Source organism: Bombina bombina, chromosome 5, assembly GCF_027579735.1.
Source record: "Bombina bombina isolate aBomBom1 chromosome 5, aBomBom1.pri, whole genome shotgun sequence".
In the NCBI taxonomy this organism is placed as follows: domain Eukaryota; kingdom Metazoa; phylum Chordata; class Amphibia; order Anura; family Bombinatoridae; genus Bombina; species Bombina bombina.
Window position 1 is genome coordinate 31,975,461 of NC_069503.1, and position 13,264 is coordinate 31,988,724.

Consider the following 13,264-nt stretch of genomic DNA (forward strand, 5'->3'; position numbering starts at 1 on the left):
CCAACTTTTAGTTGGATTTCTTTTATTAGAAAAATCTCTTCTAAGAATTTCCTCAATTGTCTTAGCCTTCTTAGATACACAGTGTATTCCTTCTCTAGGTACACTTTCCCCAATAATGGGATAGTTTTCCAAAATGGGTATTGCTCTGCGTATAATATTACAGATGTCACTATATTGCTTGCTGTATGTAGTTATGGATCTAAAGGGGGTATTCCTCTTTTCATCTACAGATACTCCTTTGTCTTTTAGTAAGTCAGACCTATTCATGTTTTCAACCTCCTGTTTGATGGTATTTAAAGTGCCCATATCATATCCTCTCTTGTTTAATCTAACAGCTAGCTCATTCGCTTATTTGTTATAACTGGTAATCTCAGTACAATTTTGTTTTAGACTAATAAACTGACCTTTTGGAATGGCCTTTTTTAAATGACTAGGATGGTGAGAATTGACCCTCAAGATGGTGTTTCCAGCAATGGGTTTCCTATATGTCTCAGTTTTCAAAGTTTTACTGTTAGTATCCAAACTAACCAAAAAATCTAGAAATGGAATACACTTGTCAGATAAATCAAACGTAAATTTAAGATTAAGCTCATTATCATTGAGGTAATTTAATAAAATCCTGTTTCAAGGTCTGCCGTCCATGCCAGATTATGAACAAATCGTCAATATAACGTGAGTAGAACTTGATATTGGACCTGTATGGATTATCTTGTGAAAAGATTTTGTCAATTTCAAAACTGTTGAGGTACAAATTGGCATATGAGGGCGCAAATTTGGCCCCCATTGCCGTGCCACATTGTTGTAGAATAGAAAGAACCCTCAAAAGAAAAATAATTATGGGTAAGTAAAAAGTAAACAGCATCTCTAATAAATTGTATATGAACCTCATTATAATCAGTATATAGATTAAGCATACGTGTAAGAGCTTTTATTCCCTTTTCATGTGGGATACAAGAATATAGAGGGGTGACCTCTATAGTTAATAGTAGGTCACCTTCTTGTATATCAATGTTCCCCAATAGTGTCAACAAATGTTTGGTGTCTCTGATATATCCTGGGGATTGTTGTACAATGGGCTGTAACATAGAGTCAACATAGGCACTAAGTTTCTCACCCAGAGTGCCTATTCCGGAGATATTAGGCCTCCCTGGTGGAGATGTTTTGTGCACTTTAGGTAAGTGCTTAAATACAGGTATTTGTGGTTCTTGTACCTTTAAAAACTCCATTGTATCCAAAGTGTTTGTTACCCTTATCCCTTGCCTCATCTAAGAATAAATTCAGTTGCTTTTTGAATTTAGTGGTCGGATTAAAGGTGATTCTCTTGTAAGTAAGACTATCATTAAGTTGTCGGTTAGCTTCATCTGTATACTGACAATGATCCTGTATTACAACAGAGCCACCTTTATCCAATTTTGAAATGACTAACGGCTAGATTTAGAGTTCTGCGGCCAAAGGGGTGCGTTAGCTATGCGTGCTTTTTTCCCCCTGCACCTTTTAAATACCGCTGGTATTTAGAGTTCACAGAATGGCTGCGTTAGGCTCCAAAAAAGGGAGCGTATAGCATATTTACCGCCACTGCAACTCTAAATACCAGCGTTGCTTACGGACACGGCCAGCTTCAAAAACGTGCTCGTGCACGATTCCCCCATAGAAAACAATGGGGCAGTTTGAGCTGAAAAAAAACCTAACACCTGCAAAAAAGCAGCGTTCAGCTCCTAACGCAGCCCCATTGTTTCCTATGGGGAAACACTTCCTATGTCTGCACCTAACACCCTAACATGTACCCCGAGTCTAAACACCCCTAGCCTTATACTTATTAACCCCTAATCTGCCGCTCCGTACACCGCCGCAACCTACATTATACCTATGTACCCCTAATCTGCTGCCCCTAACACCGCCGACCCCTATATTATATTTATTAACCCCTAATCTGCCGCCCCCGCTATCGCTGACACCTGCATATTATTATTAACCCCTAATCTGCCGCTCCGTACACCGCCGCAACCTACGTTATCCCTATGTACCCCTAATCTGCTGCCCCTAACACCGCCGACCCCTATATTATATTTATTAACCCCTAATCTGCCGCCCCCAACGTCGCCTCCACCTACCTACAATAATTAACCCCTAATCTGCCGACCGGATCTCACCGCTACTATAATAAATGTATTAACCCCTAAAGCTAAGTCTAACCCTAACACTAACACCCCCCTAAGTTAAATATAATTTAAATCTAACAAAATAAATTAACTCTTATTAAATAAATTATTCCTATTTAAAGCTAAATACTTACCTGTAAAATAAACCCTAATATAGCTACAATATAAATTATAATTATATTGTAGCTATTTTAGGATTAATATTTATTTTACAGGCAACTTTGTATTTATTTTAACCAGGTACAATAGCTATTAAATAGTTAATAACTATTTAATAGTTACCTAGTTAAAATAATTACAAAATTACCTGTAAAATAAATCCTAACCTAAGTTACAATTAAACCTAACATTACACTATCAATAAATAAATTAAATAAACTACCTACAATTATCTACAATTAAACCTAACACTACACTATCAATAAATTAATTAAATACAATACCTACAAATAAATACAATGAAATAAACTAACTAAAGTACAAAAAATAAAAAAATATTTACAAACATTAGAAAAATATGACAACAATGTTAAACTAATTACACCTACTCTAAGCCCCCTAATAAAATAAGAAAGACCCCCAAAATAAAAAAATGCCCTACCCTATTCTAAAATTAAAATAGAAAAGCTCTTTTACCTTACCAGCCCTGAAAAGGGCCCTTTGCGGGGCATGCCCCAAAGAATTCAGCTCTTTTGCCTGTAAAAAAAAACATTCAATACCCCCCCCCAACATTACAACCCACCACCCACATACCCCTAATCTAACCCAAACCCCCCTTAAATAAACCTAACACTAAGCCCCTGAAGATCTTCCTACCTTATCTTCACCACGCCGGGTTCACCGATCGATCCAGAAGAGCTCCTCCGATGTCTTGATCCAAGCCCAAGCGGGGGGCCGAAGATGTCCATGATCCGACTGAAGTCTTCATCCAAGCGGGAGCTGAAGAGGTCCATGATCGGGCTGAAGTCTTCATCCAAGCGGGAGCTGAAGAGGTCCATGATCGGGCTGAAGTCTTCTATCAAGCGGCATCTTCAATCTTCTTTCTTCCGGATCCATGTTCATCCCGCCGACGCGGAACATCCATCTTCACCGACGACTTCCCGACGAATGACGGTTCCTTTAATGGACGTCATCCAAGATGGCGCCCCTCGAATTCCGATTGGCTGATAGGATTCTATCAGCCAATCGGAATTAAGGTAAGAAAATTCTGATTGGCTGATGGAATCAGCCAATCAGAATCAAGTTCAATCCGATTGGCTGATCCGATCAGCCAATCAGATTGAGCTTGCATGACATGACACCAGGAATGGTAATTATGGTTATTTTGATGCTTAGAATTATACTGTATAGAATAATGACAAAGTTAAGATAAGGGCTACCCAGCTAGGTAGATTGTTATAATTTTTGTTCCAATTTTTTTTTTTTTTTTTCTTTCCTTTCGTTGTTGAGGTGGAGCTGAGTCTCCATGGAATTTACAATATGATGAGGAGCTGCGTCTCCATAATATATTATATCTTGTGTTTTTTTTCTTCTGTTTTTCCTTTTTTTTTGTGGACTGACCTGTTTTATTTTTTGTGTTATTTGAAAAAAAAAAAACTGATAAATAAATATTTGAAAAAAAACTATGTTGGAATCAGTAATCTGCATAGTGTTGTCTGTGTGGGTGGTATAAACAGAACTAGAGGGGTTTAGTTTTTTTACTTTTTGTTTCCTGAAAAACCCCTTGTGTCTCTACTCGGGTATCTCGCAGGGAGAGATGTCCCTTCTGAATTTCTTAAATCATCTAATGTATCTTGCTGAGTACTATAATTAGATGATGATTCTGGTATTCTATGTATGTCTGTTATGGGTTAATGCACAGACCCTGTTTTTGGTCTAGTGTCATTGGTCGCTACAAGACTGGTGTCTCTTGTTTGTGCAACTGGTTTAGAAGCCTTGGAGTATCAGTAGAGGGGTCAGTTTCAAAACTAGAAATTATTACTACTGTTACTCTTGTTGTTACTTTTGTTATTATTTCGTCTTCTATTTTGTCTAACATTAGCAGTTTAGCTATAAACAATGTTCATTTCTTAATCTTTGCAGTCTCTCTCATATTTCTTCAACTTTAATTCAGTGAGTTCCTTATCAACTTTATCCAAAGTATCATCAAGTTGTTTCTGGTAGTCAGTAAACCTAGATTCCTGTTCAAATTCAGACAGTTTTCCTTTTAGTTCTTGTATCTCTAGAAGTATCAATTCATGGTCTAGTCTCTTGTCAATTAAAAGATGTTTCATAAGGGTAAGTCAGCAAATGCTAAGTGTACTATTCCATTCAGACAGAAAATCATCACGTTTAGAAGCATAAGCAGGATATTTTTTCATACGTAAACCCCTTGGGATTTTTTCTTCATTGACATATAGCTGCAGAACTCTATGTCCCACCATAGCTTAAGTTCCTTAATTTCCAATTTCTCTCTGAAGTCTTCTTGGAAAAATTGTCTTTATATATAAAATTCTTGCCTGAAGATAATCAAAAAGAAATTCTGAATGCTTTTAAAAATACAGAATATTTTATAGAATTACAAATTTTGGGAGACTGGAGCAATATTAGTTCAACTATCCTGACATCTTGCATTAGATCTAAGGATAGAAAGTTAAACCCTCTCATAATACATAAATTTAAACTCCTTCGGAAAGTAGTGTGAATAATGTATTTAAATTCATAAAGGGATTTCACACCGTCATATGTAATGGAATGTAAATCTGTAATAAGTAAGAAATGTATTTGTACTTTCATGTATTAACTATCTTCAATTATGAATAAAGCTTTATAATAAAAAAAAAGGTGGACCCTGCCAGAAAGGGAGAAAGGAAGTTTTGCCCAGCTCGATAACTTATGTTTGATATTTGCAATAGTTCCACTAAGATTAAGATGATATAAATTGGAGGGGTTTACATGTAATTGAATACCTAAACATTTAAAAAGAACATCAGTAATTTTAAGTCCTGTATCTGTCAATGTGGTGTTATGTGAATTTTGCAACCAGGTAACTTCAGATTTATCAATGTTGATCTTATAGCCCAAAAAGGTGCTAAATTGTTGATTATTTAAAAAAGTGGTTGTAGTTTAGTGTTGGGGTTACCCACAAATAATAACAAGTCATCCGCATACAACGACAAATGCTGTTTGTGACCAAAAAGATCAAGACCTTCAGAGTGTTGCCTAATTTAAGATGCCAATGGCTTTATAGTTAGGTCAAATAACAGAGGGGAGAGGGGGCAACCCTGTCTAGTGCCCTCTGCAGTTCAAATGAAGGGGAAAGCCCTCCATTGACTATTTGAGAAGCTGTAGGGGCATGCTACAATCTTAGAAGGAAATTGGGAGAAAGTTTTTACAGGCTGTGGTGCCCTCTGAATAGGGTCCGCCTTTTCTTTACCCCTCCCATTATCATTCAGTGTCCTCTAGAGCTTGGGTATAGTTTTCCCAACAGTAACAAATGATGCCGTGGACTCTCCTCATATTAAGGAGGAAAACATAAATTATCCTTACCTGATAATTTAATTTCCTTCTGTATGAGAAGAATCCACGGCCCCCGTCCGTATTCTCTGATGGGCGGACCAAAATTTGTTTTTCTCTTCTGGCACAATTTATACCCTGATATTTCTCCTACTGTTCCTTGTTCCCTTGGCAGAATGACTGGGATATAAGGGAAGTAGGGGGAGTATTTGAGCCTTTGGCTGGGGTGTCTTTGCCTCCTCCTGGTGGCCAGGTTCAGTATTTCCCAACAGTAAGGAATGATGCAGTGGACTCTCCTCATACAGAAGGAAATGAAATGATCAGGTAAGCATAATTTATGTTTTCCATCAATAAAAAAAATAATATAATGCTGTACCTGAGATATTTTAGTACACACAACAGAAACATCTCTTACATTTAAATAAACAGTTTGTTTTCTCCTTACTTATCCATATGATAATCGCACCCTGAGGGGGAGAGAGGAACTCTGTATTCATGTGGCACCAGAGGGGACAATAGACATATATATGAGAACAAAAGTCCAGGTGTGACCCTCTCATTGTCTCCCAACTGACAAGTTGTACTCATGTGAGTCACACAGAGAAAGGTGACACTCCCACATTAGTATAAATATCTGTGTAACACTCAGTGATATCACAGGAGGAACCAGAGAGACTTCATACTTACAGAGCTTCTGCTAAACGGTAATGTGCAAAACCTGATGTAAATCTTTATTAACAGCCTCACACTGTTGTGTTTTATATAATGATGAGAAAATATTGTTCTGTATTTTGTTATGATAAAGATAAAATATTTCACTTCATATAAGAAACTGAGTTTAAATTTTTTTTAAAAACTCAACCATACTTATTTAATTTGTTTTCTATATTTTTCATGCTGTGTTAATTAATTTAAAATTAAGTACTTTCATTTAAAAAGCCCAATTTAATACATAATGATTTATAGCATTTTGTAAAATGAATGTTTGTAGCAGAACCAAACCATATTTTGAAGCTTGAGGAGGTCTGTCCAATAATACATTTGTGGGTGTTGTTCCTGTTATCCAATGAGCAATAGATTTTTAAGTATCAGCCAACCAGAATCCTGTATTTCCCTATAGGTTTATAATTAACTGTAGAGCCCAGATAAACCATTTTCATTTAATATTAGTGTGAAGCTGCTATTTGCTTCAGTAATAAATATCACTCAGCTTATGGCCCTGTTGTATCAGTCTCATCACATTTACTGATCTAATGATAAATATCTTGTGATCTGCATATTATTTTATTTCTAATGAGGTTATTTTATAATACATTTCTTATTTCTATTAGCTGCACCTGTTTATCATCAGAACGTTTATCCCACTGATCTGTGACTGATTCTTGTTGTTAGTAAAGACCTTAGTAAGTGTATTCTGCACCTTCAGCTGCTGCTGTTTATGTCACATGATCACAGACTTAAAGGGAGAGTGTTCTGTAAATTTGGTTTTCCCTTAAAATAACAAGAAACCCCAAATGTTTTTCATCATTTAAATAGAACATATAATTTTAACAACTTTCCAACTGACTTCTTTTATGATATGTTCTTCATTCTCTAGGTATCCTTTATTGAAGCAGCAGCAATACGCTACTGGGAGCTAGCTAAGGTGAGCCAATGACAAGAGGCTTGTATGTGCCACTAATTAGCAGCTAGCGCACCATAGGGCATTATATGCTTTGTCACAAAGGTCCCCAAGGGAATAAAGCAGATTTGATAATAGAAGGAAATTAGAAAGTTGTTTAAATTTGAATCATAAAGTTTAATTGTGACTTTGCTGTCCCTTTAATGTGTTTCTATTGACTTGTTTTACCAGTGTATAAAATAGTATAAAGTGTATGGGAAATTTCTCCTTTAGCTTTATTTTTATATAAAATAACTGTTTGCTGTTTGTAATTTATTTTCATTATTAAATTGTACTCAGCCTTTTAAATGACCTGAGGCTCCGGCTCCTACTTAGCATATGCAGGAGTTCACATTATATAAACATATGAGTCTGTTATTGGCTGATAGCTGTCACATGGTACAGAGGCAGAACTACATTTATCAGAAAACAATCTACTGCTCTTTTAAAAAATCATAGTAAGTTTTATTGTATTCTTATTATGCATTTGTGGTTTTGTAATTCTATATTTTATGGTCCTTTTAAATGGACTGAATTTGCCAAAAGAACATCTCATTATATTATCACTCTATGTAAACAAAAAAAAATCTTTATTTTTTTTAACTCTATCCAAGATAACAATTGAAATGAACATTTTAGTGCCTATCTTGTGATTTAAGACAACTCAGTATTGACCAAGAGAAGTTAAAGGACTGGGGGTGGAGCACATGACAATGTCTGACAGTGAGAATTAGTAGGAAGTACAATACCAATAATGACTGCAGTATGCAATATAACCTATATTTAAGCAACTGATATTTAACATTTCTTTCAGGAGAAAATATTGTTTCATATAAATGATAGAAAACAAAGATTATAATATATTTGTAAAGTTGTGATATGGCCCCACTTAAATAGATTTTCTACCATTATGTTGTATAGATCTGGGAAGATTCATATTTAAGGGGCAATTATAAGACTCACAGGGCTAACTGTACTAAATGCTTGTGCTGAATCAATAGCACATATATAATAACCTAAACAGCTGATCTTTATCGCATGAAATGTTATGTGTGCCTTTAATTATAACATATGTACAGTTAATAAGAACCATTATTTACTATTATCCCTTTAAATAAGTGAATATACTTTATACAGACATGGCCAGAGCCAGAGATATCAGGTATTGATGTAACTGGAGTGAATAAGGGAACCTTTTTCCTGAGCACAGACATTGGAGCCTGTTATCAGCATGAACTCATATGTGTTAGGTGAGTAAAATAGATATTATGCCGACTTTATTACTGGGAAAATAGAATAGATCACTCATTAAACAAATATAAACTATTATTTTTATATCTGCATCTTTAATTACATTTGTGTCAGTGATATTATAAAGAAGGAGCAACCCCCCTTGGGCTGAAGAGGAGGGTAAAAAATACTACCCCCCCCTCTGTCCTTTTAGACAGACCATGTCTAACTGCCGCCTAACCCCACCCCCTGACCTGGTTCATTACTCAGAACACCTGCAACTCTACCCTCCCCTGCCCTGACCTCGCTCATGGAACACCCATAACTACCTTTTTCCCATGTGTAGAACACCCAAAACTCCCCAAGTGTTCCCCACCCCAGAACCACCACTGATTTGTGTGCTTAATTTACAGTGAGTATTATTAAACTAATAACGTTTTTGGCTGTTTATATAAATAGAACAACCACAGCCGAAAGCTAAGAAGTATCATAAGATCACTGCTTCTTACCCTCTCAAAACATCTCACACTGATTATTAGTCTGTTATGAGTAAGGCATCATGTTCTCACCCAACTGGTTAAGCATGAGCCGGGCAGGGCTGTATGTGCAGTTTCTTGTGCAATGTTAAATGAGGATGGTGTATGCCACCTCTTGCCCAGAATACAGATGTACTTGTTCCCTGGCTGAGAACATTATCCACACGCACCTTTTGTTTAATGCTGCCCTTTAACTTGTTTTAATCAGTAATCAATAATTTAGGTTACAATGATGAAGTAATGTTTACATTCTATGTCATGCTTTTTTAATTTGTGATTTACAGGTAAATTTAAAAATACAAAACAGAAGACATTTTTGAGTATAAAAAATGTTTTTTAATTGAGATGGATTATATTATAAAGAATAAACATATTTATTTTTCTTTATTCCATTTCTTTTTATGTAGACAAACACGTCAATAGTTCATATCTATCCTTCACTACAGGAAGTATCAGAATGATTCCGCAAACTCCAATAGTCTTAGACACCAATGACTATTCACAAACATTGGGGAAACCACAGCAGATATTTAAAGAAGATGGTGAATTGTCAGGAACTGGGCAGCAATCATTATGTACAGAGAGTAATTTAGTCATCAAACAAGAGAACAAAATTTATGATTTATCTAGTGAGATTATTATCCCAGAGGATAAACCACACATATGTACTGAGTTTTCAAAACATATTAAAGAAGGGAAAAATCTGCATTCTAACCAAATGATTCATACAAAGGAGAAACCTTTCAAATCTACAGAATGTGAGAAAAGCTTTAGATGGAAGTCTCATCTACTAGAACACTACAAAATTCACACAGGTGAGAAACCACACACATGTACTGATTGCAGCAAATGTTTTACACAAATGGATCATCTGAAAACTCATGAAAGGATTCACACCGGAGAAAAGCCTTTCACATGTACAGAGTGTGGAAAAAGTTTTACACAAAAGAGTAATCTGAAATCTCATGAAAGGATTCACACAGGAGAAAAGCTTTTCACATGTACAGAGTGTGGAAAAAGTTTTACACATACAAGTAATCTTAAAACTCATGAAAGGATTCACACAGGAGAAAAACCTTTCACATGTACAGAGTGTGGAAAAGGATTTACAGTAAAGAGTAATCTGAAAACTCATAAAAAGACTCACACAGGAGAAAAGCCTTTCACATGTACAGAGTGTGGAAAAAGTTTTACACAAAAGAGTGATCTGAAAAGTCATGAAAGGAGTCACACAGGAGAAAAGCCTTTCACATGTACAGAGTGTGGAAAAAGTTTTACACAAATGGATCATCTGAAAAATCATAAAAAGATTCACACAGGAGAAAAGCCTTTCACATGTACAGAGTGTGGAGAACGTTTTACACAAAAGAGTTATCTGAAAAGGCATGAAAGGATTCACACAGGGGAAAAGCCTTTCACATGTACAGAGTGTGGAAAAAGTTTTACAGAAAAGAGTAATCTGAAATCTCATGAAAGGATTCACACAGGAGAAAAGCTTTTCACATGTACAGAGTGTGGGAAAAGTTTTACACAAAAGAGTTATCTGAAATATCATGAAAGGATTCACACAGGAGAAAAACCTTTCACATGTACAGAGTGTGGCAAAAGATTTACAGTAAAGAGTAATCTGAAAACTCATAAAAAGACTCACACAGGAGAAAAGCCTTTCACATGTACAGAGTGTGGAAAAGGTTTTACAGAAAAGAGTAAACTGAAAAGGCATGAAAGGAGTCACACCGGAGAAAAACTTTTCACATGTACAGAGTGTGGAAAAAGTTTTACACGAATGGATCATCTGAAAACTCATAAAAAGATTCACACCGGAGAAAAGCCTTTCACATGTACAGAGCGTGGAAAAAGTTTTACACAAAAGAGTGATCTGAAAAGTCATGAAATGATTCACACTGGAGAAAAGCTATTCACATGTACAGAGTGTGGAAAAAGTTTTACACATACAAGTAATCTTAAAACTCATGAAAGGAGTCACAAGGGAAGAAACCTTTCATGTGTTTAGAAACTGGAAAAAGGGTTTTATTAAAATCGGGTATCACAAAACACCAAATATTTACACACAAACTTTATATACACAGTGTACAAACCTTTTTACAATTATCCTAAAGAGGACAAACTCTCTAAATAGAAGCATCAAAAAGGATTGTATTGTAAATAATACTTTCTAAATCCCAGTTAAAAAAGCCCCAGATTTTAAGTGCTCCGGTGCACCTCAATTTCTATCATATAAATGTAATAGAATCCAAACACCACACAGGAATATACAAATCTGTCCTCATACTGACCAGTTTACACAACCATTCACCACCAAAGGACCCCCAGTGTTGTTTATTAATATGCCAGTGTTAGGAGTTGTACATTTGATTTACATAGGGAAGGAAATAATTACATTTACGTCTTTATAGGAATAGAGTGTTAGAGAATTATATAACCAAGAACATAATTCTCAAATGATTGACATCTGGGAGATATATTTAATGTGCACATCATGTGGATAAACCTTTTCTTATAGCAATAGATGCTTAGCATTATACATGTGATATACCACAGGAAGATTCACAGAGATAAAATGATTTTATTTAATGAGACACAATATCAGTAACCGGTACATACGTGATCATAATCAGTTTCATATAAATGGCTACTATAACCTACAAGTATACTGGGTATGTAATATGTGTGTCATGTTCTGTAACTTGATATTATGTCTGTTAGATGTTTTCATGTTAGTTAGAAGCCACAAGAACTGATACTAGCACATACTGTATATATAAAGGGAACATATGTCTGATAAATCCCATTGTATCAAGAGTACAAGTGTTAGGTATATTTATACCATTGTTTGTGTGCATATATCATGTAATGTTGCTTTTTACTATATAATTATATGTAATGTTGTTTTGAACAGCCAATAGAATTTCAGTAGCTCTCATCTTTTTGGCTGATTTTGAATTTGAAGAATCAAATCATCCATTAGGAATTCAAGGGACGCCATATTTAATTGCGTACCTTGAATTTCCTATTCAGTGTGTGGCGGCGATCATACGAAAAGGATCCTCCACACTCCATGGCTACGCGGTCGCCAGTCTTCAGATCCACATTCCAGGATGAAGAAGGAAGAGGTCCCATGCTTGGAAGAAGATGGCAGCCACTTGGAAGAAGACTTCACCGCCACTTGGAACAGGATCTTCTCCACCGGACTTAAGGAACCATGAGTGCCTATCTTGGGGTTAGAGTTAGGCTTTTTTTCAATTTTGGGGGGGTAATTTTTTAAATTGTGGGCCATCTTAAAAGAGCTGAATGCCCTTCAAGAGCAGTAAAATATGCCCATACAAATGCCCCTATAGGGGCAATGGGTAGTTTAGGTTTTTTTAGAGTTAGGTTATTTTATTTTGGGGGTTTGGTGGGTGGGCGTTTTTACTTTTAGAGGGGGGTATTTTTTTATTGCAAAAGAGCTGTTAAACTTAGGGCAATACCCTACAAAAGGCCCTTTTAAGGGCTATTGGTAGTTTAGTATTAGAGTAGGGTTTTATTTTGAGGTTCTGTTTTTTTTTCATAGGGATTAGGTAATTTTTTTTATTTTGGATAAATTTGTTTATTTTTTGTAATGAGTGTATGTTTTTGTTTTTTGTTTTTGACATGTTTATGCAAAGAACAATAAATAAAAGCATACACCACTAAAAGTAGGTAAGGACCACATGTCTTTCAAAGATTTGACTATAATAAAGTTCACTGAGATTACTCTAATTTCCGAGTTTCACTGACCAATACAAAGTAATTCCTGTTCATTACATTCATATATCTATTGATACTTATGAACAAGACTATCCTGCCTATGAACCATATATTTTAATATCTTTTATCCCCCCAGAGAGAAAAAAAAAATATAGAAAATAAACAACCGGAAGAAAAATAAAATAAAAAATAAGTCACTCCATCCCTCTATAGCATCACTTGCTTTTACACAATCTAAAACTTACTATGCTTCAAATGAAGCTGGTATCCAGGAAAGTGGAAACAATCCCATTTTGGCTGCTAATATAAATGGTTTGGTGTTAAATAATGGAGATAATAACTGTTTTTGAATAACCAGTGTTTGTGCTTTAATCAATGGAAACCATTTATCCAAGAATTCCTGGGTCTTATTGTCATAAGGGACAGTCTAGGCCCAA

At 35.5% G+C, this 13,264-nt stretch overlaps 2 protein-coding genes across 3 annotated transcripts in view; one reads left to right on the forward strand and one right to left on the reverse strand.

The window, feature by feature from the left end:
* LOC128659758 (zinc finger protein 850-like) overlaps window positions 1-13,264 on the reverse strand; it is a 323,844-nt gene that overhangs the window by 164,816 nt on the left and 145,764 nt on the right. The gene's annotated exons all lie outside the window — the stretch shown is intronic.
* Window positions 6,989-12,833, forward strand: LOC128659755 (gastrula zinc finger protein XlCGF57.1-like). Of its 2 annotated transcripts, XM_053713335.1 has the most exons (4): window positions 6,989-7,057; window positions 7,252-7,299; window positions 8,452-8,564; window positions 9,488-12,833. In XM_053713335.1, exons 3-4 carry the CDS (start codon window positions 8,546-8,548, stop codon window positions 11,092-11,094), a joined length of 1,626 nt encoding a protein of 541 aa, XP_053569310.1. In that variant the 5' UTR covers window positions 6,989-7,057; window positions 7,252-7,299; window positions 8,452-8,545; the 3' UTR covers window positions 11,095-12,833. The 2 variants fall into 2 exon arrangements, with proteins under 2 accessions (XP_053569310.1, XP_053569311.1); XM_053713336.1 differs by lacking the exon at window positions 8,452-8,564 and having other exon boundaries at window positions 7,020-7,299.